This window comes from Mus musculus, chromosome 11 (assembly GCF_000001635.26).
Source record: "Mus musculus strain C57BL/6J chromosome 11, GRCm38.p6 C57BL/6J".
Lineage (NCBI taxonomy): Eukaryota > Metazoa > Chordata > Mammalia > Rodentia > Muridae > Mus > Mus musculus.
Window position 1 is genome coordinate 85,399,962 of NC_000077.6, and position 27,604 is coordinate 85,427,565.

The following is a 27,604-nucleotide window of genomic DNA, read 5'->3' on the forward strand; positions in this document are numbered from 1 at the left end:
TTTTTTCCAATTAAAGGTCTTATAAAACAAAACTATAGTGTAGTTCTGTTGGTGGTGAGTTTGTCCAACATGTGTGGGCCCCTAGGTCCTGCAAAACCAGATATGGTTTACATATCTGTAATCCCAGCATTCAGGGAGTGTAGGGAGTTCAGAGTGATCTTCAGTTCTATAGAGAGTTGTATGCCAGCCCGGGTGCATGAGGTCATCTGTTAAAGAAATGTAAAAAGCTATAACCAATCAATTTTTATATCAATAAAAATTTGAAGTAGGTGGGAAGTAAGGGGGAAATAGAAACTGCTAAAACATCATCTATTTGAAAATGTTTTAATGACGCTGAGGGTGGTGGTGCTCACCTTTAATCGCAGTACTTGGAGGGCAGAGGCAGGCAGATTGGAGGTCAGCTTGGTGTACAGAGTGGGTTCCAGGACAGCCAGGGCTACAGAAAGAAATCTAAAAATCAAACAAACAAGAAATACTTTAATGATTTAAGATCTTACATGCTAATTTGAAATGATTAAAAAGACTCTTAAGGTTCACATAAAGGTAATAATAATAACAAAGAAGAAACTTGATGCTGATATTCCTTGAATATTTGTCTTGAAACGTAAATTCGATTTTTGTATTAATCTAAGTAGTGAGTTTAGTTTTGGAAACTCACTTGTACAATTGAATGCATTGTGTATATTTTTATATAAGTGATGATTTTTATGTAGTTATTGTGCTTGAGTTTATGATAATTTCTTTAATCTGAGCTTGGTGACTAACATCTGTTATCCCAGCACTTTGGAGCCTGAGGCAGGTGAGTTGCTAGTTGTGTTGGCTGTAGAGGTTGAGCGCAGCGTGGGCTACATGTTGAGCCCCTGTCTGGAAATAAATTCAACTTTTAGTGGTGTTGATAACATTCCTCAGCACTGGGAGGTGAAGGCAGGAGAAACAGGAGGTAGAGGCACTCTCTCATTCTTTTTTAAAAAATTATTTATTTATTTATTTTGTATGTGAGTACACTGTAGCTGTTTCAGACACACCAGAAGAGGCCATCGAATCATTACAGATGGTTGTGAGCCACCATTTGCTTGCTGAGAATTGAACTCAGGACCTTTGGAAGAGCAGCCAGTGCTCTTAAACACTGAGCCACGCATGTCTCCAGCCCTGGAGGCATTATTTCTAATAGTGACTTTCCTTACTGTTTAATAAAATACCTGAAAAAACAAACTTCAAGGAAAGATTCCTTTTGGCTTGTGGTTGAAGGTTATAATTCCCAGAGTAGTGAAGGAGGAGCTTGAAGCAGAGTGCACATTGCATCTGCAGGAAGCAGAGCACCAAGCTATTCCTCAGCTATTCCTTTCCCTTCTGTGCTGTCTGGGGTCCCAGCAAACAGGATATTGCCAACTGCATTCAGAGTAGTCTTCCTGCCCCCATTAACCTGCTCTCTATGTTCCATGGCAGATATGCTTCAAGGCTAACCTAGGTAGCCCCTCACTGGCACACCCACAGGCCTGTTTGCTAGGTGATTATGATCTTTTCAGGTTGACAGTCGATAGAAACCATCATGGAGGCTCTGTAGTGGCTGTATGGTGAATATGAGACAGCCCTGGGCTACTTGAGACTCTATCTCAGAAAACAAAATCGGGGGCTAGAGAGATGGTTTAGTGTTTGACAGCATCTGCTGACCTTGCAGAGGACCTCGATTTAGTTCCTAGGATCCCTATTGGCTAGCTTACTGTTACTATTTTGAGGAAGGAAGGAAAGAAGGAAGGATGGAAAAGAAAGAGAGAAAGTGATGGTGCTGAAGCAATGGCTCAGGGGTTGAGGGCTGTACTGTTCTTGCGGAGGTTCCAGTATTTAGGATCACAAATGCCAGCTCTAGGGATCTCGTGTCTTCTTCTGGGTTCTACAAGAACTCTACACAAGTACATGTATACACACAAGTATACACACACACACACACACACACACACACACACACACACACACACGAAACAAAAAAGAAAAACCAAAAATTAAAACAGTGACTCAGTGAGTTATTTCTGGGGGAGGAGATGGCTGTTCCGAGCCTGAGCAGAACACGTGTAAAGTGGCTGCATTTTCTCCCTTATCATTCATGCATATGTAAAACTAATTTATGTACCTAACCCACAGACCTGCTTTATGTTCTTTATATATGTGGCTTGTGTGTGTACACACACACACATGCTGATTTTTATATTGTGAACCCTGTTCTCTTTCAAAACCTAGAATTTTTTCATTGTTTCTAAAAACTGTTATATTTCATCTTTTATACAGCTCATTGTTTTTAACTTTTTCCTTACTGTAGTTTTCTGATCTCACAAACTTCCATATACATACAGCTGTATTAGTTATAAGTTAAATCTGGTTTTTGTCATGTTCAAAGGAGAATCATTTGATTTGTTCAGCTGTATGAAGTCAGAATTTATGACTAAATTCTAAAGAAATGCTGGTGTGATATTTTTGATGTAACATTTTTATGGCTGTGGTTAAACAAATGTGGTTAAAGACATGAGTGCATGCAAACACATGCACACACGCGGGCGCACACACACACACGCACACGCACACGCACACGCACCTCCAGCAGTAGGCCAGCTGCCACGTGCTCACAGTTATCAGCACTATGCTACACAGAAGAGGAACAGGCTTATTGACATTTTAAATGGCTGAACTCTGAGATTTGGGCCTTCCCTCCTGTTTTCTGCTCTATTTACTTCTCTGTGTCCATGGGTGGTGTGTGTTTGTTTCTAGCACCTCCTCTTTAGCATGGAAGCCATACTGATTCGAGTAATTTAGGACCATCTGTTTTCCAAGCCTATGCTTTAGGTGGCTCTGTTCATCCGGGTCCTGTTCAGAGGAATGAGAATGTCTGCCAATTCTGTTTTTGGCGGGGTGTGGCATGTGCTTTGATGTATGGTACAACACATGTAAATGCTGTGTAAATACCCCCCACCCCCTGCCAAGGAGGGATCTAGAAGAGGATTCTAACTTAGTGACCTGTGTGAATGCTTTTCTGGTTGAAGGCTGCAATTGCACGTTACCTCCATGTCAGCATCCTCATTAGTTTGGTTTTAATGTCAGGATATATTTTTATCAAATCCAGGTGTTTCTAGGCTCTAAGAACTGCGTACTTACCTATTAGTGTGGTTTTATTTTGAGGCCAGATATAGCAGTTAGTATACTGCTCCTGGTGGACCTCTGAATTCAAGTCCAGCTTGGTCTACATAGCAAGTTACAGGCCAACTGGGCCTCTATGTAGAGAATTGTGTCTTTTTAGCTTATTCTGTATTTATATTTCACTGTGAAGATATAAAATACCTTCAGTGTCTCTGTCACACTTGGAGGGATGTGAACATAACAGACACGGGGACAGGCTGGCAAGATGACAGAGGGTAAGAACACTGACTGCCCTTCTGAAGGTCCTGAGTTCAAGTCCCAGCAACCACATGGTGGCTCCAGTAATGAGATCTGATGCCCTCTTTTGGTGTGTCTGAAGATAGCTACCGTGTACTTATGTATAATAATAAATAGATCTTTGGGCTGGAGTGAGCGGGGTTGACTGGAGCAAGCAGAGGTCCTGAGTTCAATTCCCAACAACCACGTGAAGGCTCACAACTAAAGTGTACTCATATACTTAAAATAAATAAATACATCTTTAAAAAAAAAAGGGGGACACGGGGTCAAATACACAGAGAACCCATTTTCTTCCATTACTGCATTTAATTGTCAAAAATACAGCAGTGAATTTTGTATGTTTTTAATAAGTCTTTAGAAGAAATATTTGATTGCTTTTTTGTGGCTTGAAATGAACTCACAACATTGGCTATCTCAGTCCAGGTTTAGGAAATCAGGTATAATGAGTGGCTGTGAAATTACTGTGGGTTTAATGATAGTGACCCAAATAAACAGATGACTGTCACGGGTTAAATGCTCTCACTGAGACTGGGTCTTCATGGACATCTCATTGTTCCTAAAAATCTGTATTTGTGACATATTCTTTGGCATGAAACCTGAAACTCGACATTTGCTAAGTAATACCTTGTATAAAATAAGTAAAATTTACCTTTATTGAAATAAAACTTATTTACCTCAAAATTAATGAATTTGAGGAGCACTGTTTGATGAGCAAACAAGTAGCTGTAGTTATGTCACTGCTACCACATTCAGCATGTAGGCCTGTCATGATTTCAGAGAGCCCCACTGTCAACCTGGAATGCCCTAGGACAGTTACAACACACAGCAGAATAAAACACATGTGGGAAGGATGTGGAAAAATTGGAACCTTCAATCATGGTCCTTGGGAATGTATCATTAGTGTAGTTATGTTGAAAACTAGTTTGATGTTCCTTAAAATGTTATATATAGAGTTACCACATGAACCCATCAATTCTGTTACTAGGTATACAACCAAGAAATGAAATATAATGTCCATATAAGATTGAAAATATATGTCCATTCAAGAATGTATACATGAATTTCATAGCAGCATTACACGAATATGGAAATTATCCAAGTATTTATCAGTTGGTAGACTGTGGTATATCCACACAGTCTGTTCTTTGGCCCATTACTTGGTCATTGAGTGGGTTTCTACTTGGTTTGTTTAGTAGTGCTTTGTCTGGCTTCAGGTTCTAGTAAAGCACTCTACCATAGAGTCTCATTTTGGGACTAACTAAAGTTCTGCTATGAGTTACCAGTGGCTGAGTCATCTCTCCTCCTTTCCTCTTCTTTTCCTTCCCCTCTCTTCTCCTCCACTTCTGCTGCCTTCTTTCCTTTCCCTGTTGTTCTTTGACCCCCCAGCCTCAGCTTTTCAAGTTAAAAGATTGCAGGCGTACATTATCATGCTTGTCTAAGTTTTGTGTCATGCTTTTGAGAGTCATCTGTGTCATACTGTTCAGAAACCTTAATTTTAATAGTTGTGGTGTGTGCTTGCACATTGCCACGCTGGCCTGGAGAAGGTCGTCGGGTGTTTTTCTCTGTCTTGCTTCAGCTTACTCCTTTAAAGATAGGGTTTGTCACTGAACCAGAAGCTGCATGTTCAGTTAGGCTGACTGGTTACTGAGTTCCCAGGAGTCATTGTCTTGGCTGTTCTCCCAACTCTGGTATTACCTGCAGACACAGCCATGACTTAGTAACCGCTCATCCTCCTCCTTGAAGTACAAGCAAGCACTCTTACTGACTGAGCCATCTCCCTAGCCCTGGGTTAGATTGTAACTCCCATTTCAGTTTTGGGTAGCTTCCTTCCCACTGTTTGGCTGTGTTGTACTTGCCATGGTATTTTGGTTATTTCCAGTTTAGTGGTTAGGTTAAACTGCCCTTAGTACTGTGTGATGTATGTATTGATTTCTCATGGGTCTTTATTTACAAGTGTGATTGCTGGGATGTGTAAGCATATGCTTGGTTTTATTAGACATTGATAAACTATATTGCAAATCTTGTTAATTTCCAGCAGTGTTTCTTTTCTCAATGCCGTTGAGTTCTTTCTGGCCTGTGATCTGGGTGAGTGCTATCTAAACCTTTGAGCTTTATGCCCAGTTCAGAGTTGAGCTGCTTCTGTACTCCAGTAAGTCTTGAATTTGTGATTTTCCTGTCCCAGCCTTGAGAGCATTTGGGGTACATGAAGACTGCCATTGTGGAGGCTCTTTTCTCACACATGGGGTATACTTGTACAGTAAACACATACACTTTAGTATACATAAATCTCTAAAAAAATCGAAGTACTTGACTAATATTTCTTCATTGTGTTTAGAAGTTCATCGTCTTGCCTTTCTCTGAATGTCACGTGGCAGGACTCAGTCAGTACACTTGCTTTCCTCTCGGCTTCTTTCATAGAGTGAAATGTAGTTAACTTTGCTTCATATTTGATAGCTCATTCCTTTCCTTTCAGTTCTGAATATTTTACCACAAGCAAGGGTGGTTTATCCATTCACCTACAGGAGGACATGCTGGTTTCATCCATGTTTAGCTCAGTATGTCTGTTAGAAGTAAATAAAACTACCATGGGTATTCAAACTTCTACATAAGTATCCAGGAAGCTGTGGTCCTCGTGTGGTAGAGCATGTTTAGTTTTGAAGGAACTGTCACACTGTCTTCCATCTTTTTAGTTGTATAGTAATGAACGAGAGTGTTGTTGCTGTGTGTCCTGCCCACCTGCTGCTGTCAGTGTTGTCCCCTGAAAGAGCTGTGTTGGGCACCTTACAGTTGTGATAGGCAGTTCCACAATGACATGAAGCCTTGCTATGAAGATCTTGCTATGCAGCCTTGGATGGCCTATAGTTCCCTCTCCCTATAGTTCTCTCTCCTGTTTCCTAAGTGCTGGGGTCAAAGTTGTGGACTTTCCAGGTCTTTTGCCCATTTTTAAATAGCGTATTTTTTTTGTTGTTGATTTAAAGTGTTGATTCTAGGGGCTTAGCCTTGTAGTAGAAGGTGTGGTTAGTCTGTGCAAGACTGTTACTTCCAAAACCCAGAAAAAACCCAAAACAAAGAAAACACCAAACCAGGCAACTAAACAATAATTCCCAGACTCCAGTTCCTTTGTGTTTTGACCACTGGTCCTATGTCTGCTGTGTTTTCTGCATGTGTTTTCTCATAGTCTGGTGTTTTTAATAGTGTACTTTACAGAGCATGTTAAATCACTTTTCCCCTTTACCTGAATGTGACTCTGGTCATGTTTTGTGCTCTGTCCACTTCATAGATGCTCTCGTTTCTCCTGCTAGGGCTTCCGGCTTCCTAGCCTTTGTTCTGGCACAGCTCCTGCTGGCAGAGTGCTCAGCTCTGTCAGCACATTCACCTGCTGTTAGAGTCTCCGACTACTGAGGGCATTTCTTACCTGCTTACTTTAACTGTACTTTGTAGCATGCAGATGCAAAGCTTTGTGTGTTTCAAGCTTGTTTTGAGGAGGGGAACATAAGCTGGCCCTTGTAAGCCACCATGCCTGGCTTCAGTCTGAATTTTGACAGGTGTCTTAGTTAGGGTTCCCATTGCTGTGAAGAGACACCATGACCAAGGCAACTCTTACAAATGACAGCATTTAATTGGGGGTAGCTTACAGGTTCAGAGGTTCTGCCCATTATCATCAAACATGGGAGTGTCCAGGCAGGCATGGCGCTGGAGTTGCTGACAGTTCTACATCTTGTTCCAAAGTCAAACAGGAGAAGACTGCTGTCTTTCAGGCATCTAGGAGGACGGTCTCAAAGCCCAATCCCACAGTGACATACTTCTAGCAACAAGGCCACACCTTCCAACAGTGCCACTCCCTAGGTGTTCAAACAGACAGAATTTACAACAACCCAGATCTTTCTCAGTTGTTTGCTTTTCCCACCCAACTCTTCTCCAGTGCTTGCTTGCTTTTGTTTTCTGATATCTTTCATATCAGAGGAAACTGCTTTTCCTATTTAGACAATTTTCCTTTCTATCACTGAGTGGTGGTTTTCCACTGAATGGTATAATGCCCTTACCCCTTGGGATGTGCTTGAACATGTTTTTTTTTTTTGGTGTGAATATTGTGACATGGGTGTGCTGCACAGAGAAGTAGATAAACAATGTAATGTGTGCAGTATTTCGTACAGGTGCCATGAAGAAATAAATTGGGGTTCAGAGATAGAATGTGATGAAAGATGGGAGACAGGGAGGCCTTTCTGACTCGGGGATGTTTTGGCCAAGATGTGTAGGACATAAGTTAGAGTGTTGAGCAGAGAGTAGAGAGGGCTGCTCTGTGAAGCAGGAGATCCTGGGAAGGCCCAGTGTGTGCAGAGTGAGTAGTGGATAGGCATCAAAGGATCACGGTGCTGGTCAGAGCAGGAGCAGGGCTGGCATCACACAGTCTCACCCTTCACCCCCCCCCCCCTTCCCCGGCATGTGTCCCCTTTCAACAGTCATAGTGAGCCTCTGTGGTATATTGGTGGCCATTCCCTTGTACAAGAGCAGTAATGAGTTGAGTAATTAGCCTTTGTCAGTGACGTGGCTTACAGTGCTAGTAGAGCAGTTTGACATACATTTTCCTCTTTGTGTTCCCTGTTTTTCTCAGTAGTCAGAGGCCAGAGCTGAGCTGTTCAGAGTAGATGTGGTAGTTATTGTACAACAATGAGCAGAAACTGTTTAACCTTCTCATGATCAGCTAAGTCCTCCATAGAACAGTGGATGGATTTGGTGGCTTTGAATTTGTAACAAGTCTCGTCTGTGAAGGAAGGCCTGGTTGTCAGTGTGAAATACTGAGTAACCGATGGGTTAAAGGACACTTCACTTGCTAAGTGTTCAAAGAGATGATGTTTTGGGCTAGAGTGATGCTTAGGGACTGAGGGGGACATGAGCAACAGCACATGAGACCCTCACTTCAGCCTTAGACTTAGAAGCCTGTGTCTGCTTTAGTATGGTGTTTGAGTTCACTGGGAGGCTAAAGTTATGCATGTGTTTTGAATATTGAGGGCCAATGCCAAGGAGGTTTTGTGATCATTTTTAGGTTGGATAGTTGAAGGCTCTCTTGTGTCTGGTCCAGATCCATGGAGCCACCGGGTCCTTTTCCTTCATGTGTCATCCCTGTTTTCTCTGTTGAAAAAAGTTGCTCACTCAACATCTTCCTGTTTAGATAAGAAAAAGAGAAATAAGAGGATTATCCAATTTATGCTGGAGATTATTTATGGAAAATCTGGTAAGAAATAGAAATTGTGCCATGCAAAAATCTTGAGAGCCTCCAAACTGACATGAGATTTTTTGACAGTAGTCACCTTAAGTTGGACATCCTGTCCATGTCCGAAGTGTCCCAGTGAGCGACTCTGTGAGAGCCACAAGGACAAGCCAGTGATGTCTGTTACAAAGAGAATGAATTTTCAGATAAAACTAAAAGTGCCCTCAGAGTGTGGGAGGTGAGGGCAAGAGGATTCGTGTTCCAGCATCACTGTCAGCTATGGAGTGAGGTTGAAGACAGCCTAGACAACATGAAACCCTGCCTTTAAGAGAGGAGGTAGGGAGGTTTTTAGGATGTTTTAGCTGAATGGTTTAAATGAATTTAGTTGTTCAAAGAAATACTTCTGGAAAAGATTTTCACAGTAAAAATTTATTAGTGAGGACATACTGTTGTATAGTCTTTATATGCAGGACATCATCTTCAATATCAAAAGGGAGAGGCGTAATATTTCATCACCAGTTGGGGTTTTATTTGCCTCTGGATCTGCTTTCGGACTAAGGTAGAAGCTGTTTCTAGTTGATGTCTTGAAATCTCAAGGCTGATTTATGAGCTTAAGCTCTTTGGTTTAAATGAGTTTACAGTGGTATTCGTGATGGGGGATATTAGTTAACGTTTTCTGACAAGCAAACTGTTTTGAATTTTGTTGAGTGGTGGAGGAGTTGGTGACTTGGTGTGCAGGCCCACTTTCATTACTTTAATTGTGTGATTTATTAGGATTTTAAGCTTTTTATAAATGTTTTAGTGTTATAGAACAGAATTAAAAGGATTTAGAATAAAAGGAGTTTAACAAAAGGACTTTGCAACAGGATTGCAGTAGTTCTTGTATTTGATGGATTTAGTGAGCCGCATTTCATTTCAATCATCGTACATTCTGTCAAGTGCTGTGGAGCAGGTGTGTGTCACGTCATTCTCTCCATTGTGCATGCAAATACACACAGAATTTATATATAAAAAGTTAATCCGCTCCAATTTAGAGGATTACATTACCGGAGGGCGATGGCTCCATTAGGCTTCAGGAAGAGTGCAGGCTGCTATTTATACCCATACAACAACAACACAACAACAACAACAACAACAATCGCCAAGTGAATACCGCACTGTTTATGAGTGGGTAGAATTTATATGCTTGCACTTCTCCAGTTTGTAGAGGGTTTTGCCTCCAATGCATTTAGATATTTTGGGATCCTTGTTTCTTGTGGTCCAGTTATTTTAGCTCGCATTGACTTTTGTAGTGGGCACCTGGTGGGCACTGTGCCCGAGGTAGGCTTCTCTTCTGAGTCTTACAAATTTGGCTTCGACTGTTCAAAAAGAGCATAAATCTTTTTTTTTGTAAATATAGGTTCATAGCCATTCTTTTTTTTTTTTAAATATACATTTCAAATGCTATCCCCTTTCCTAGTTTCCTCTCCGAAAATCCCCTATACCTTCCCCCCATCTCCCTGCTCCCCAACCCACCCACTCCCACTTCCTAGCCCTGGCATTCCCCTATACTGTGGCATAGAATCTTCGCAAGACCAAGAGCCTCCCATTGATGGCTGACTAGGATATTCTCTGCTATATATGCAGATAGAGACATGAGCTCTGGGGGTACTGGTTAGTTCATATTGTTGTTCCTCCTATAGGGCAAAGAGCATAAATCTTAGGGGAGTGTTGTGGTTAAACCTGCTACACTGTGGCCAGTAGACACCAGAGGAGTTCTTCAGTTGCATCTTAGAAAAGTGAATCAGCAAGCCAGTTTTGCCAGTGTTGTACTATTTAAACCTGATGTTTCCTCTATTGAAATGACAGCTGCAAACTGGAAAGACCAGGAAGTAGATCCAGTGTTGAAGGAGTGAAGGATTGGCTCTGTGTAGATGGACTTCAATTGTAATTAATTTTGTATAGAAATAGTGTAGGCTTTGGATCAGTTAAATTTCAACTCATGCTTGGATTTAAAAGTCAGATTATTAATTGTTAAATCCGATTTGTAGGAGAAGCAGAAATAATCCATTCTAAAATATGTTTGAACAGACATGTTATTTTATTTAAAAATTTTTATATAGTAACAAAAACCATGTATTTTGGAGTACCATGTAGTGTTTGGATCTTGAACAAATATTTTGTTTGTTTGTTTGTTTGTTTGTTCCTTTTTAGCTTTGGAGACAGAGTCAGGCCCTTAATTTGCGGAGTTCCTCCTGCCTCAGCTTTCCCTGTGCTGAGCCTGAGAGGCGCCCAGCACACCTGACTTTTGGTTTTCCTTTTTGGTTCCACTTCCACGTTGAGTCTCTGAACTCAGACTTTGAAGATTTCTTGTGCATAGTTTATAGTATTCTGAAAAGTTTTCTTCAGTATATCTCTGGTGCTTATTTTCAAGTTTAAAAATAATATTTACCGTTTGAAATTTCTCAGAAGTTTCTTCTCCCCCCTCTGCCTCCTCTCCTCCCTACATCCTCCCTCCATTCCTCTCTTTTCCTGTCTTTGTTTGTAGCTGAGGATGACCTTGATCTGGACCTCCTGCCTCTACGTCCAGAGTGCTAGGTCTGCAGCCATGAGCTGCCAAGCCTAGTACGTCCACAGTACTAGGAATGGAACCTCGGGCCTTGAGCCTCTGGGCAGGCACTGCTTGGCTGAGCTTCTGCTGTCCCAGAGCGCCCTTCAAGGCTTCTGCATCCATTTCAGTTTTTCTTATCATCACTATCTGCCCATTTCCTGGAAATCAGTAAAGATGGTGATATAATTTTCCCTGTCGAGACACTTTTTAAAACTACTTACTGTAGAGCCTTGACTGTATATAGTTGTCCTCGCCAAACTCCCAGCTGACTCCCAGCTCTGAAGCCTCACCTTCATCGCCCTGTGGAGCCTGTTTCCTGCAGTCTTCAGGTGGATAGTGCTTTTCTGTCTGTTTTTCGTCCTGGGCCTGTTCTCTTTCCCAGAGGAGACACACATGATAAAGATCTGACATTAGTGTTTGGGAAGCTCAGAGATGGAGGAGTCCCAGGCATGGGAAAGGTGGGTTCAATATTAAGCATTAATGCTGTCATTTAATCCTTGCTCACCTGGAGCTTTGGGCTCTGCTCTCTGGAGAGCTGCCTTTCAGTTGGTTGGGAATGGGGAGGGTGAGTTAAGTTGTCTGGAAGTAAAGGTTTTGCCATCTGAGAGTCTCTCAAGTAGCCGCTGACAAGCCAGCCCTTTTTATTTTATTTAGATGGGTTCCTTCACATCCAGTCCCAAGTGTACCTGGTACAATCACTTACTGTGCCTTTTATAACCCTGTAGATAAAGTCTCTTTAGTCTTTGGGTGTTTTTCCACCACTGGGGCCTTCAGCTTTTACCTAGAGCTGCTAAATTCACCAGTACTCATCTCTTTGTAAAATTTGTTGGGGTTATTACATATTTAAAAACTTTATTTAGTAATTGCTTTTCTAGAATTTTTAGAGAGAATAACTTAAGAGCATGTTTTCATCCGCCCAGCTTGTGTTCCTATTTAAAACAAACACTAGCTTGACTCCTGACATTTGGCTTCTTGTTTTTTTTTTTTTTTAGATATTTTCTTTATATACATTTCAAATGCTATCCTGAAAGTTCCCTATACCCTCCCTCCGCCCTGCTCCCCTACCCATCCACTCCCGCTTCTTGGCTTCTTGCTTAAAGTGAACACAGACATTTTATAGTAAATTTATGTATCACACGGACTGAAAACCAGAAGGCAGAAACTATTTCCTCATTGACAAGTTTCTTTCCACTTCCCTGTGTTCTAATTTCCGTTGCCTCTCCTGTCAACAGTGAGCATGACTTTTCTGTGCCTCGGGAAGTGTGGACATCAGTATAGATGCTGGAGGGTCTGCGTCTTCCCACTGTTGTGTGCTCCCCCTTCCCCACTCTAGCTGCTGCCTTGGCAGTGTTTACATTCAGCACGGCTTGTCTGCAGCTGTGCGGCATGGACGTTTCCCTGCACATTTGACTCTTTCTTCCTTCACTATTTTAAACATTGCTGGAGTAAGTAATCATGTATGTGAGTTCTCTCTCATCTCTGAGTGTACCTGTAGGATAAAATTGCAGGGGCAATATTTGTGCATTCAATACTTTTTGAATTTATAATTTTGATTAATTAAATTTGATAAATCTATCAAAATTTAAATCTTGTGTTTGATGAACATAAAATCATAGGACTATAATTACATTTTAAGTGGAAATTATTTAAGAGATTTATTTTATATATTATTTGCATGATTGTGTTTATGACACTGTGTGTGTGTGTGTGTGTATGAGAGAGGAAGAGGAAGGAGGGGTGCATATATGTCCCTTGGAAGTACATATGGAGTCAGAGGACAACTCGTGGGAATTTGTTCTCTCCTTTTGTGGGTTCTGGGGATTTAACTCAGGATGTCAGTTCTTGCCCAGCAAACAGACTTTTATCCAAAGTATTAGGAATAATCTATAAGATGGATCAGGTGATGATCCATTTGTTTGTATCACTATCAATTCCTCTCCTATGAGATCATTCTGGATAGTTTTATTTATCTATTTTTGATCTAAAGAATCTTGACCAGGTCAGTGGCACTCAGTAGACAGAGGCAGGCAGATTTCTTTGAGCTCAAGGCCTGCTAGGCTGCTCTACAAAGCAAATTCTAGGCCAGCCCGAGCTATACAGCGAAAGACCTTGCATCCACATACATACATACCTAATACAAACATACCAACTCCTTAAAATTTAGCAACAATATTGTGAAGGAGCAAAAAGTTTCTCTTCTGATCTCTTGACCTCACATAGTTGGTGACTGCAGATTAGGATGGTGTGAGAGACAGGCATGGCAGAGAAACTTGCACATGGTGTGTGACAGAGTTTTGCATCAGTGTTGGCATCTCCCCAGGAAAGTAGAGACAAAAAGTGGCTGACAGTCCTGTTGGCATTTGTGGAGTCAAGAATTGACTTAACTGCACTCACTCAGGTTTGCTTGTCTTTCATTCTTTCCTCCCAGGGAAGTGAGGGAGAGTCTGCCATGTGGAGTTTCCCTCTTTTCAGGATGTATGAAGAGGGTAGTCTGACTGTCCTCATAGCTCTCTGTTCTTTAGGTGACTTAATTAAAATCAGAAATTTCTCTTGTGTGGTTGAACATCCTTTCATGTCATTTAGACCCATAATATATTGATATTATTTTAATTACATTTTTTCAAAGATTTATTTGTTATTATATGTAAGTACACTGTAGCTGTCTTCAGATGCACCAGAAGAGGGCATCAGATCTCATTATGGGTGGTTGTGAGCCACCATGTAATTGCTGGGATTTGAACTCAGGACCTTTGGAAGAGCAGTCAGTGCTCTTACCTGCTGTGCCATCTAGCCAGCCCGTACTTATATTTGTTAAAAGGTTTGTGTTTAATTATGTGTATGTGAATTGCATGTGTGCCTGGTGTCTAATGAGGCTAGTGTGAGAATCCACGTCCTTTGGAACTGGAGGTACGGAAGGTTGTCAACTGCCATGCAGTGCTGGGAACCAAAGCCAACAAGAACATAACTGTGAGCTATCAGTCCAGCCCCACATGCTGCTGTTTTTAATGTGGGTTCTGGGATTCAACCTCTGGCCTGTGCATGCAAGGCAAGCACCTACTGAAGAGTCTCTCCAGCCCTGCACTTCGCTTTCTATGAAGGAACAGTGTTCGTTTAGTTGTATTAGTGGACTTGTATTTTTGGCATAGATTTGAATGTGAACAACAGTGATGAGTATTCTTGTGTCATTACTGACTTGAATGGGAATATATGAACCGTTAACTATTATTTTAATCTCAGGCTTGGGTAAATAGTCATTATTAAGGAAATTTGAGCTCCCAAGGGATGTCGAGGCAGGAGGATCAAATGTTTAAAGGTAGCCTTGGCTTCATGGTAAGTTAAAAGCCAATCTTGGCTATGCAAGACCTTATCAAAGGGAGTAGGAAAAAAAAAAAAGGAAGAAAGAAAATTTGGGCTGGGAAATGGATCAGAGTACTGGCTACTTTTCTAAAGGATTCAGGTTCATGTCCCAGAATCCACATGGTGGCGCACAATTAACCATCTGTTACTCCATTCCAGGGGAGCAGACACCCTGTTCTGCTCTCTTGAATATTGCAGGCAATGAGTGTACAGACATACAGGCTGGCAAAAGACACATATACATAAAAATAAAATAATGTAATAAAAAGAAGAAAATTGGAAACTAGGTGTAGGAAACAGGCTGTAGGTACAGAAAAGTTGCTGTCTTCAAGGCAAAACAAAACAAGTTGATTTTGCTGTTTTCTTTTGTTTCAGTGATTAGGTATAGCGGCTAGTCAATCTTATTCTATATATGCTGAACTGGAAGAATTTGTAACGTGAAGGTGTTAGGAGTTAGTCTGATTACTTGAGCATTTGTATTTACCCAACAGCTAGCAAGGGTTGGTCTAATTTCATAGGTGATTTTATGTAGAGTTTACTTGGTGAACATAGCTTTATTTCTTACTTGGTGAACACAGTTTTCTTTCTTTTTTTCTTTTTGGTTTGTTGAAAAAAGGTTTCTCTGTGTAACCCTGACTATCCTAAAACTCTGGCCTCAAACTCTGAGGTTCACCGGCCTCTGTCTCCTGAGTTCTAGACTCAAAAGTGTGTACCAGTCTTAAGGAGCTTGTCATCACTGTAGGATAGGGTTTTTTTTGTTTTTGTTTTTGTTTTGTTTTTTGATCTCACAGAGAGTGTTGATAAGATTGAAACAGGTGCCAGTTAAACAAAACTTCTTTAATAAGATGTCTGCCACTATTTTTAATGTTTGAACTATTTTTCATTTTGTACAGCTAAATGTGTAGATTGAGTTATACTGAATACATTTCTGTTGTGTGTATACAAATGTACACAAACATGTATAGATATACATACACATGCACATTGTTCTGTACATTGCCAACAAGTGATCTGCCACCCATCCACTTTGTCCTCTATTGGAAATATTTTCAAATAATGGGAAATATTCAAGAGTTTCTCAACATATATTTTGTTTTATGCTTTCTAACAGGTGCCCAAAAGTGTGATAACTTTGCTGAGAAAAGACCTCTTCTTGGTGTTTGTAAGAGCATTGGATCTTCAGGGTAAGGATATTTAAGTTGAAGCTTAAAACAAGTAGCTGTGATGTATGGATTACCTTCCTTCCGCTTTTCATATGTGATGATAAATCACAGTGCTATCTCGGAGTAAAACATTGTCAGCATCAAGAAAAAAGGTCAATTGTTGTACATTCATTATTAATATGCAAGCTTTTACTGCAGAAGTCACTATCAGGTGTTAATAGTAACAATGTTATTTCATCAAATTATTAATTTCTGGCAGTGTATTGATGCTGGGGTTTGTGCCTGAGGTTGCTCTAGAGGTATTGCTTGGTTCTCTCTCTAACCCCTATGATTCTGAGTACTATTCTTCCTCTTCACACATTCAGAGGACTGATTTGCTGACCTCATCCAGCTGTGTGTTAAATGCTGCCATGTTCATGTTGATTACTGTGAATGAGGGGGCTATTTTCAGGAGTTTATCTGCTTCCTGCAGGTATTATATGGGAGCCATACTCTTTCTGGTGACTTTCAATTAACTATCCATTGTGCTCCTTGAGTTTCAACCCTCTGCATAATTCCAGTTGGGAATATGTTTAGTAAAGCTGCAGCTCTGTACAGAGTTAGGGAAAAGTCTGTAGGTAGACAGCTCAGAGCTAATGCAGTCTTCTCAGGATGCTCCAGGGACCTACCTTCTCTAGAGCTTTGTCATTTGTTCAAAGCTGTTTTCTTTCATAATCCCTGAAATGCCCAACGTGTTCACTTGGGATTCTCAGTTGCAAGAAGAGTTGAGAAGTATTTGTTCCTGGTTTGGTAGGAAGATGGTCTGATGAATATTAGACAGGCAGCGGGTAGTTTGTGCCATGTGCTTCCAATGCATGGTGTACACTTTATGGGCTTAGGAAAAGGAAGCTCTTCTAATGACATACATTTTTAGACATGGAATTATGTCCAGATGAAAATTTTAATTATTTTATGTTTATGGGTGTTTTGCTTACATGTGTGTCTGTATACCACTTTGTGCCTGGTGCCTGAGGAGGCTGGAAGATGGTGTCAGGTTGCCTGGAACTAGAGCTGTAGTTACTTATGGGTGCTGGGGACTCAAACCTGGTTCTTCTGGAAGAGCAGTCAGTATAGACATCTCTCCAGTCCCTCTCCGTTTCAAGACATGTTTGTAGTTTAGGCTGGCTATGAAGTCACTGTGTAGCTCCTAAAGGCTTCCTGTGATAACATCCTGGGTTGGGATTACAGACTTGAGCCATCATATCCAGCCAAATAATGAAGTCTTGATTATTATTACTTGTGAATATGGTTGACATTATGGAATATGTGCTAGGGTTCACTGGAGTTGTAGTACTGATAATAAGTAAGTGTATACTAAAAGACTGGCTTGCACAATATGAATTGCTGTGTAGAATTCTGTGATGATGGATAAAGCATTCTGTAAGTCCAAAGGAGACCAGTTTTGGAGAAAGCAGTCTTTGTACATGTCTTGCTAAAATTCCTTCCTCCAAGAGTCTCATGTCCTACCCTGTGCCTCTGTTCAGGGGGATATAAGCCCAGTTTGGATCATCTATTCCAGTAAGAACAAAGTGCTGCCTTTTCCTTGGTGGAAGTGGTCCAGTGTAGTTAGCCAGCCACGAGGTTGCTGGTTGGTCACTCCAGGAATGGTAGTGTACTGGGCTTAGTTTTGGCCTCTGCTGGGAGACTTAGCAGCAGCCATAGTTGGGTCAGCCTTGGTGATTGGATATCTATGTTGTTGAGCTCAAGCACAGTCTTCACCTCCACGCCATTCGTTCCCTTTGTTCATGGGCCTGTTGGGCTGTGGCAAGGATGGCTCCATGGAGAGAGGCTGTCTGCCCAAAGAAAGGGTTGTCTTGTCTACTGGATTGTTGACTCTCACTCTGCTAACTTACCTTCTGATGAGAATTTATATGGAACACAAATATCTTTCCATCTTCTGCCCATCTGTGATCTATGCACACACCTCTTCCCTAGACATTGTTCTCAACAGTTTCCATGGATGGGTCTTCCATGTCCCGACCATCCAGCCAAACCAAGGAAAACGTATCACCATGTGCACAGTCCAAAATTCTTTCCTGTGAAGATACCCACTCACCAGTGAGTGCCCTTTAGAGTTGTCCCAGAAAGTGACTGTAAATGTTTCACCTCTCCATTTCTGGGTGTTGCCTGCAAAGTATTTAGGGTGCTCTGTAAACCAGGCTCTTGTCTTCTTCATCTTCAGTCAGCCATTCACAGGGCACACCCGGTGAGGACACAGGCGTGTGTTTGGAGACATTATAAAAGGAATTGGAACCACAGGCAGAAACTACAGCCTTGACAGGGTAGACAGTCAGTCAGGGAGAGCAGCAGCAAGCAGGCAACAGCAAAGCGGTCCTTTCTTTCTTTGACCTCCATTAATTTGCGCTTCCACTGGAAGGTGCCACCCACATTTTAGGTGGGTCTTCTCACTTCAAGTAACCTGATTAAGAAAATCTCTCGTAGGTGTGTCCAGCAGCTTGCTATTTAGTTGATTCCAGATCTAGTCAGGTTGAGAACTATTGCATTTCTAGAAGTGTAAACTTTTTTAGACCAAAAACTCAGGGTGACAGCAGATGCTGGAGAGGATGTGGAGAAAGAGGAACACTTCTCCAATGCTGGTGGGACTGCAAGCTGGTACAACCACTCTGGAAATAAGTTTGGTGGTTCCTCAGAAAATTGGACATAGTTCTACAAGGAGATCCAGCAATACCACTCCTGGGCATATACCCAGAAGATGCTCCAACATGTAGTAAGGACACATGCTCCACTATGTTCATAGCAGCCTTATTTATAGTAGTCAGAAGCTGGAAAGAACCCAGATGTCCCTCAACAGAGGAATGGATACAGAAAATGTGGTACCTTTATACAATGGAGTACTACTCAGCTATTAAAAACAATGAGTTTATGAAATTCTTAGACAAATGGATGGATCTGGAAGATATCATCTTGAGTGAGGTAACCTAATCACAAAAGAACACAAATTATATGCACTCACTGATAAGTGGATATTAACCCAGAAGCTCAGAATCCTTCTTAGAAGGGGGAACAAAATACCCATGGAAGGAGTTACAGAGACAAAGTTCGGAGCAGAGACTGAAGGAACAACTATTCAGAGACTGCCCCACTTGGGGATCCATCCCATAAACAACCACCAAACCCAGACTCTATGGCAGATGCCAACAAGAGCCTGCTGACAGGAGCCTGATATAACTGTCTACTGAGGGCCTTTGCCAGTGCCTGGCAAATACAGAAGTGGATGCTCACAATCATCTATTGGATGGAGCACAAGGTCCCTAATGAAGGAGCTAGAGAAAGTACCCAAGGAGCTCAAGGGGTTTGCAGTCCCATAGGAAGAACATCAATATGAACTAACCAGTACCCCCAGAGCTCCTTGGAACTAAACGATGAATCAAAGACAACACATGGTGGGACATGTGGCTCTAGCTATATATGTAGCAGAGGATGACCAAGTTGTTCATCAATAGAAGGAGAGACCCTAGGTCCTGTGAAGGTTCTATGCCCCAGTATAGGGGAAGGCCAGGACTGGGAATGGGAATGGGTGGGTCGGGGAGCAGGGGGAGGTGGGAGGGTATAGGAGGTTTTTGGAAGTGAAACTAGGAAAGGGGATAACATTTGAAATGTAAATAAAGAAAATATCTAATAAAAAAAAATTGAAGGGGAGGCTACAACTTAAGAGAACAATCCAAAAGCACTTATTAATATTACCAAAGTCATGCCATCTCACCTGCCCAGTGTGTCAACAACTTTTAACAATAAAGATGGATATTACATAAAAAACAAACAAACAAACAAACAAACTAACAAAAAAACGATAGGCTTTGGGGAGTTACTTGTATGCTGCACTATGCCAGGTAAAAAGCATGAAAACCCAACCCCTTTGTCCACAGACATGCAGCTGTTATGTAAAATCCAAAGCACAGTGTATTCATATAACTAGGATATTGCCATGGGGTATAGCTAAGAGAAGAGAGAGGTGGTAAAGGTAGGTTAGTGGCAGAGGCCTCGGGAAAGGATCCATGAAGCTAGGCCGTAAGATTGAAGAGTCTGGGGTAGATGCTGAAGATTGAGTTACCTCTGCAGAGGGTCATGGCATTACAGGTGGACAAACCAGAGTGAATGGATTCAAAATGATTAGAGTCTGTGAGGTAGAGCCTAGCCATCTGCACAACAGGTGAGACATCGATTGCTGTGGAAGTCAAAAGAGACATCAGGCAGTCTGAGCAGCTGCCAAACTAACAGTAATAATGGGATTGTGAGGGATTCACGCCCGAAGCTTCTCCTGTCCACAGCTAAGCCTTTCCTGATGGTTGGTGAAGAGGTTCTACCAGGCCCCTTCTCCTCTGAGACACTTGGCTTTATGCGTCAGGTGGTCAAGGCCCACGCACTGAAACTGCTGAAAACTACTAACTTTTGGGCATGTGAGTGTCCAGAGCCCATGGATGGCACAGCTTAAGGCTGTCACTAGAGCAGGCTTCATGACTGTGGAGAAGAGTCATACGAGGGTACAGGGCTAAGAGCAGTCTAGGGGAACAGAAAAAGCAGGAGGCCGTGGAGTTTTGTAAAAGGCATAACCTTGGCTGACTCATGAGTTTAAACAAACTTTCTGTTGACTCCTTAATGGATCAACTAGTTACTTAAATACAGAGGCAGTTCCCTGAAAGCCAGGCCTTAAGATAAAGCAAGAGCATGGTTGTGTGTTTTGAGATGTTAAATCTTGCAAATATTTTATAACAGTTAATCTAAATATTTTCTAAAAATTACATGAACTGCACTTAAAATTTTAAGGGAAAAGAGCAACAATTCAACAAATTAAAAAAAAAAGGATTTATAAGAAAATAAACTCAGGAGAGTTACTCAGCACTATATTCAGAGTAGCATAAAAGAAAAAACAAACAAAAGACTTTACAGGATAGCTGAAGGTGATGTTGGGGTGGAGTGTGTGGCTTTTGATTTACAGATTTTTATAGAGACTTGGAATCTCCAGATGAAGGGGTGTGTGTGTGTGTGTGTGTGTGTGTGTGTGTGGTATGGGTGGGTGTGCATGCGTGCACCTGTGTGTGTAACTGAGCTCTCAAGAAACATTGTCTTCTTTTCCAATTTAAAAAGTATTTTCCTTTCCTTATAAACATTGCCAATGTGGTAATTAAAGAATTTGTTGTTAACACAATTCATTGATGCCAGTATCGTTTGTCATAAGAGAATGTCCTAGAGGAAGAGCAGTGTGTTGTATTCTGTGATGAGGTGATTTACTGAGGAGTGAATTTTGATGATAAGGGGCTTATTTCTCAGGACCCTTCAGAGAAATAGAATCAGTAATCTAAACCTTTTGATTTGAGGGGTTCTTCGGATGTGCACAACTTATGTATATGCATGTTTCTGTCTGTATGTGCTCTCGGCAGCCAGGAGAGGTAATAGAGCGACTGTAGTTAGAGTAGCAAGTGGTTGGGAGCTGACTTCTGTCCATGCTGAGCATCAAACTCAGATCCTCTGGAAGAACACCCGATACTTTAAAGCTGGATCCATCTCTCTAGCTCCAAATTAACATTGTTCTGAGCTGAGTTCTGTAGCTCAGGTTGGCCTTGAATTCACAGTAATCTTACTGCCTGAGTTTCATCACAGTTTTATGTCATCTTAATAAAGGTTATGTTCATTAGAGGTTGGAGATCCTTGGGATAACAGGAATGTGACTTTTCTTTTTTTGCCATCAAGTGCCCTTTACAAATAATGCCTGCCACCTTTAATTCTTTTTGAATTGTTTTTCTGAGGTCTGATGGAATCACAGATTAGATAGTATTACTTCTGCAGGCAACACAGGAGAACTCTGCCAGTTTTGCTGCTTATAGGTAAGAGCTGTTTGCTAGACCCTAGCTCCTGCACTTTTCTGTCTGTCTAGAATCAGACAGGCCTCTTGTAGGGACTCTTCCCCTAGCTCTTTCCCCTTGGATTTCTGCCCCTTTTTACCCTTCAAAGACTGGGCTTACTTATTTTTGGTATAGCATATGCCAAGCGCTAGCATGGCAGGTATGATGATGGCACTGGCCAGCAGGTTGATGGGAGCTTTGAGACCTAGATTCTAGTATGGGGTGACGATTAGGGATTTAGCTTAGTGTAGCTAGCTTGCAAAGTAAAGACTACGGGTCCTGCCTTTTGTATTGTTATGGAGGTGTGTGTCTGTGTAAGGGGTAGGACGGAGAAGAGGTTATAAAATGATAAAGAAAATTCAATTTTAGTATAAAAGAACCAATGATGCTTACATATGCTGTAGAGTGATTGTCTAGTATGTGCAAAACCCCAGACTTGACCCTTAGCACTACAAACAACAACAAACAAAAAACTTATATACTAGTAAATTAATGAATAATTAAATTTCTGGTTTTAGATTGTAGATTGGTAAAGTCTATGCCAATATCGCTTCATGACTACTGAGTGTGAAACACTTCTAAGATGGTGTAGCCTTTGACTTTCAAGTCATCTTACATGAGATGTGATCACAGTAATCTTAACTGTGGAAGTCAGGAGATCTTGAGAAAAGAAGAGGGCAGTGCTATTACTTTTTCTCATGCCTTAAGATATGGTCTTTATAGATCTTGAAAAGTTCTATTAATAAATGAGAAAGCATAAATGTATATATACAATGTTTATCATGACTTGAGTTCTCTTCATCATTTAAGAAAAAAATTATAGTTTCCATGAGAGGGTAAGGCAGAAAGCTAGTACATTATACACTTGATTTATGCTTAATGTAGTTCTACAATACTCGGTGGACAGGTCTTAGTGTGCGGTAAGTGTGTGTTAGTGTAAACTGAGAATGTGCTGTTATACTACACTGCAACCTCAATTGTGTTTATTTGTCTAAAATTATAAATTTAGTGGTTAAGGAGATGTCTCAGTGGTTAAGAACACTGACTGCTCTTCTAGCCGACCCAGATTCAATTCCCAGCACCCACATGGCAGCTCACAATTCTCTGTAACTTAAGTATCTAACACCCACATACCTACCTACCTACCTACAAAACACCAATGTATATAAAAATAGAATAAACTGGGGGAAAATAAAAATACATTAAAATGGAGGCTGGAGCACTGGTTCAGCAGTTAAGAGCACTGGCTGCTCTACCAAAGGATCAAGGTTCAAATCCCTGCACCAACATGGCAGCTCACAACTGTCTGCAGTTCTAGTGCCAGGGGATTTCACACCCTTACACAGAGTCTATGCATGGAGGCAGAACATCAATGTAGATAAAATAAAAAAATTAAGATTAAAAGTTTAAATTATAAGCACACCTAATAAGTTTGCTCAAATTTCCTGACAGAATATTTGCTAGCGATCATATAGTAGAAATATTTACTTTGTTATTTATTTATTTTTAAAAATTTAAGATTTTTATTTTAGCCTGTGAGAGTTTTACCCATATGTATATATGTGTGCCACATACATTTCTGGTAACTGGAAGTCAGAAGAGGCCTTGGAGCCCCTGGAGTTGGAATTAAGGGTGTTTATGAGCCACATTACGGGTGCTTGGAACTGAACCCTGATCCTCAAGGAGAGCAGCTAGTACTCCGAGCCATCTTCTCAGCCTTGGCTTTATTTTTTAAAGGTAGGTTTCACTTGCTATAATACGATAGTATATATTTAGTGCTTTCTGAGACTTGGCTGGATCATATAAAACATTCACACTCAGCAGTTATCACACATGAAGTCTGTTGTCTTCTCAGTGAGGGAGAGCCATCACCAGAATGTGCTGGATGAAGAGTGGCTCTAGGGGGACTCAGGAGGATATAGAAAGGCACCGTGGGTGTTCTACACATTCCCATTCCTCTGCCAGCCACTCGTCTGGCCTCCGTTGTAAAGTTAAGTTTGGGTAGTGATGCAGTCGACATGATGATTGCCCAGGGAGCAAGGTGCATAAATAAATGCGAAGAAGTGAAACCCTGTGCCAAAACAAAGAATGAAAGATGAGCAGCCAGTGCTCTTAACTGCTGAACCAGTGCTCCAGCCTCCATTTTAATGTATTTTTATTTTCCCCCAGTTTATTCTATTTTTATATACATTGGTGTTTTGTAGGTAGGTAGGTAGGTATGTGTATGTACATAAGTCAGAGGACACCCTTCAGACTCTATCATTGGGATTCTATCTTGTTTTGAGATGCATCGTCTTTTGTGCTGTGGATGCTAGGCTATCTGGTCCAGAACATAGCATCCAAATACATGCACCACACCATGGCTTGTGAGTCATGCTCAGCTTCTAATGCTTGCGTGGCAGACACTTATTGATCCATCTCCCCAGACTCATTATTGGAATTTTAATAAACATCTTAGCTTTTTGTTAGATAATGTCATAGCATAGTATTTTGAAATGTGTTCTGCTTCAGTTACTTGCTGGCAATCCTTCCTTGCCCTTGCACTTGCTGGGAAGACTTGCTTGACAACACCACAAATGGATGCTTGATTCACGGCTTCACCCTGTGTGTGTATGGTATATGCATATCAGTGCCCTCACACACTCATGTCATAGGGACATTCCCTTCTTTGTCTGTTTGCTTACCGGGCAGAAATTGAGGTTGGGTCTCGTGCTTTGTCCTGAACCTGGAGCTCTTTGACTGGGCTAGCCATGCTCGTCAGTGATCACCAGCATCACACATGTGCTTAGAAAAGAACTAAGGCTCTCACAGTTTTGTGGCAAGCCCAGCACTTTTACAGTGTTCTTAAACAGGAGCTTGACCACCTCTGTCGTGGTCATATGAGGGTGGAAGATCACTTAAAAAGAGAGCCGGACATCCTTACTTACCAGCCAACCCCAAATGGGAGTATAGATGTTTAAATGTGTGAAGGAGTGCTCACAAGAACTACCCATCCTGTCCATTGAGCAGAAGTGAGTGGTGGTTGTTCTAAGCCATTGCGACTTAGTGGTTTTTCATTCAGTAACTGCTTGTATTGAAACTAAAAATATCAGCTTTCTTCTGTCTGCCCAAAAAGGGTGGACTGGTGATATCACAGTTCTTGAACTTACTGATTGCATGTGTTTCTGAGCATTCTTGATTTTAGCTTACATTTTGTCTAAGCCATCATGTAGGTTGTGGGTGAGGGGGTCATGAATGAGCAAGATTGGTGCAGATGAAAAAAGAGGAGGGGAAAAGGCTGAGCAAAAGGGACCCTGTCCAGGATGGAAATTGCACCTAGAACAGGAAGGAAATTAACTGGAGAGTTGACGGACTTTACAGAGATCTTTGTGGGATCTAGAAAATTGTCTTGAGGTCACCAATGGTATTTAAGAAACACAAAATATTTGCAGTATACTAAATGGATATCATGACCAATGGTACATTGGCATTATCATCTGAGAGGCTTTTATTGTGCTGATTTCACTTAAAAATTGTGGTTATGTAATGTGTGTGTGTGTGCATTTGCATTGTTGTGTGCAAGTGCGTGTGTGCGAGTGCACGTGGTAGTTTTCAAATCAGGACAATCAAAAAATTCTTCAAATGAATTATTTTTTCATATAATCCATACTAACTGCAGTTTTCCCTCCCTCCCTCCTCTCAGTCTCCCTCCTCCAATTCCCATCTCCACCAGATTCACTCCTTCTTTTCCCTGCAGAAAAGAACACGCCTCCCAGGACCATCAACCAAAGGCCCAGACCTGCACATTAAGGCTGGGTGAGGCCACCCAGTAGCAGGAAAATGCTCTAAAGAGCAGGTGAAAGAGTTAGAGTCACCACCACTCTCACTGTTAGGAGTCTCACAAAAACACCAAGATAACAACCATAACACATGCAGAGGACCTAGCTCAGACCCTCATAGGCTCTGTGAGTCCTGCTTAGTTGATTTTTGTGTGGGCTGTGTTCTTCTGCTGTTGTTGGCCCGTTTCTCCTATGACTCTTCCTTCCCCTCTTCCATGGGGTTCCCTGAGCTCCAACTGCCATGGACCTGGTGGAGATCTCTAACTTGGGCTCTCTCTTCCAGTGTTGGTGATCTGCTCCCATCAGCTGCTCACCAGACTCCTGTGATGCTGATACTGAATGTCTGCTACACAGTGGATCATGTGATTTACACTTCACAGAGGGCTTCCCCAGCACCCTTTCTCTGCCCCCAACAACAATCAGGCTGTGTATTATAATAAGTAGGACAGACTTCCCCTCCCTTCCTTCCTTTCGACCTCCTTCCCTCCCTCCCTCTCTCCCCCTTTAATTCCTTCTCTCTCGTCCTCCCTTCCTTTTCCCCTCCGTTCTCTCTTTTTTCTTTTTCTCCTTTTCCTCCCTCCTCTTTCCCTCTCTTCGTCTCTCCCTTTCCCTCTCCCCCCTAAGCCCCTCCCCCCACAGACATATACAGACAGGGTTCAAACTGTGTATCCCCATCTGGCCTGGACTCTGTGTAGATCAGGCTAGGCCCAAACTCAGACTTACCTGTCTCTTTTGAGTACTTGGGGTGAATGTGGGATATATAGCCAGGTTTTACAATATTTTTATCTTGAGGCATGGCCCGGTCGTGTTCTGGCCAGCCCAAAGCTTATTTTGTAGCCCAGGGTGACTTTGAACTCATGGCAGTCCTTTTTTTTAGCCTCCTGATTTTTCTGGGATAATAGGTGTGTGCCACCATGCCTGACTTCATATTTCCTTCTTAATTTATATTTACCATACAAAGTCAGTTTGGCATGCAGCTAATATTTTTTTCTCTGAGAAAATTTTGAGTTGGAATACAATTAAATTAAGATTCTCATGGAAAAGTTTTTAAAAATATTTATTTATTTCATGTATGTGGGCACACTGTTGCTGCCTTTAGACACTCCAGAAGAGGGTATCAGATCTCGTTACAGACAGATGGTGGTGAGCCACCATGTGGTTGCTGGGAATTGAACTCAGGACCCTTGGAAGAGAGTCAGCTCTTAACCGCTGAGCTATCTCTCCAGCTCTGATTTTCTATTTAATCTCTCTTCATTTACAGACATTATAAAGAAAAGGATTCTAGTCACTATGTAGAGCCTCAAGTAATTATGCTGTTGTTCTTGTTTTTATTGTGTGGTATTTAAGGGGATCCTCTTCGTCTTTTTTCTTCTTCTTTTTTTTTTTTTAAAGACAGGTCACACATGTTGGCCTGAAACTTGTTATGTAGATCAGACTGCCTTGAATTATTATTATTATTCTCCTGCCTCTTGAATGCTGGCATTTAAGGCACGCTCCTTTAACCGACTGACTAAGTCACTAATTAATTGTTAGTATATATGTTGCATGTATATTTAGGTGCATGCCACAGTGTATGCGTGTGAGTCAGATGACACCTCTTGTTGTCACCTTTCCTCCACTCCCCTTTGAGACAGGCTCCGTCTTGTCTTTTCTACTCTGTGTGGCCTGTGAGGTACTGGTCAGCAAGCTTCTCACAAGTTCTGTGTTTGCCTCCCGTTTTACTGTAAGAATGTTGCTGCTACTGCTCCTTTTTTTTTTTAAAGTAAGTTCTAGGGACTGAACTCAGATTTGAATAAAGATGTTTTTGAAGGAAACTTGGATGTAATGACACAAGATGCTGACCCATCAATGGTGAATCTTGTTTCATTTCTGCTTGTTCCTTGTTCTATAGTTTTTTTCACTAAGGATTAACCTAAAATTGATGCTTTATAGTTAGTCTCCATGCTATGGCTAAATGTATAGGAATAATGGAAACTGTGAAGACTTTAGAGAAAAGATTCAGAAGTAAATTGCAGATGAAGAGCAGCAGTTCTTGTCAGTCCTTGTTCTTGGGATCCGTAATCTTGAACCGTGGGAGTGATCCAGGGGCACCATGCTGATTAGGTGAGGCAGAGTTTTCACTGCAGTCTGGTATGCATTAGGCG

At 41.5% G+C, this 27,604-nt stretch overlaps 1 protein-coding gene across 26 annotated transcripts in view; it reads left to right on the plus strand.

The window, feature by feature from the left end:
* Bcas3 (breast carcinoma amplified sequence 3) overlaps positions 1-27,604 on the plus strand; it is a 472,949-nt gene that overhangs the window by 46,852 nt on the left and 398,493 nt on the right. For all 26 annotated transcript variants that reach the window (XR_001779924.2, XM_030245679.1, XM_030245680.1 and 23 more), the window contains one exon: positions 15,691-15,763. Coding sequence is in view for 25 of the 26 variants with exons in the window: in XM_030245679.1 (XP_030101539.1) it covers positions 15,691-15,763 (73 nt within the window). In the remaining variant the exon portion in view is untranslated. The remainder of the gene's footprint in view (positions 1-15,690; positions 15,764-27,604) is intronic.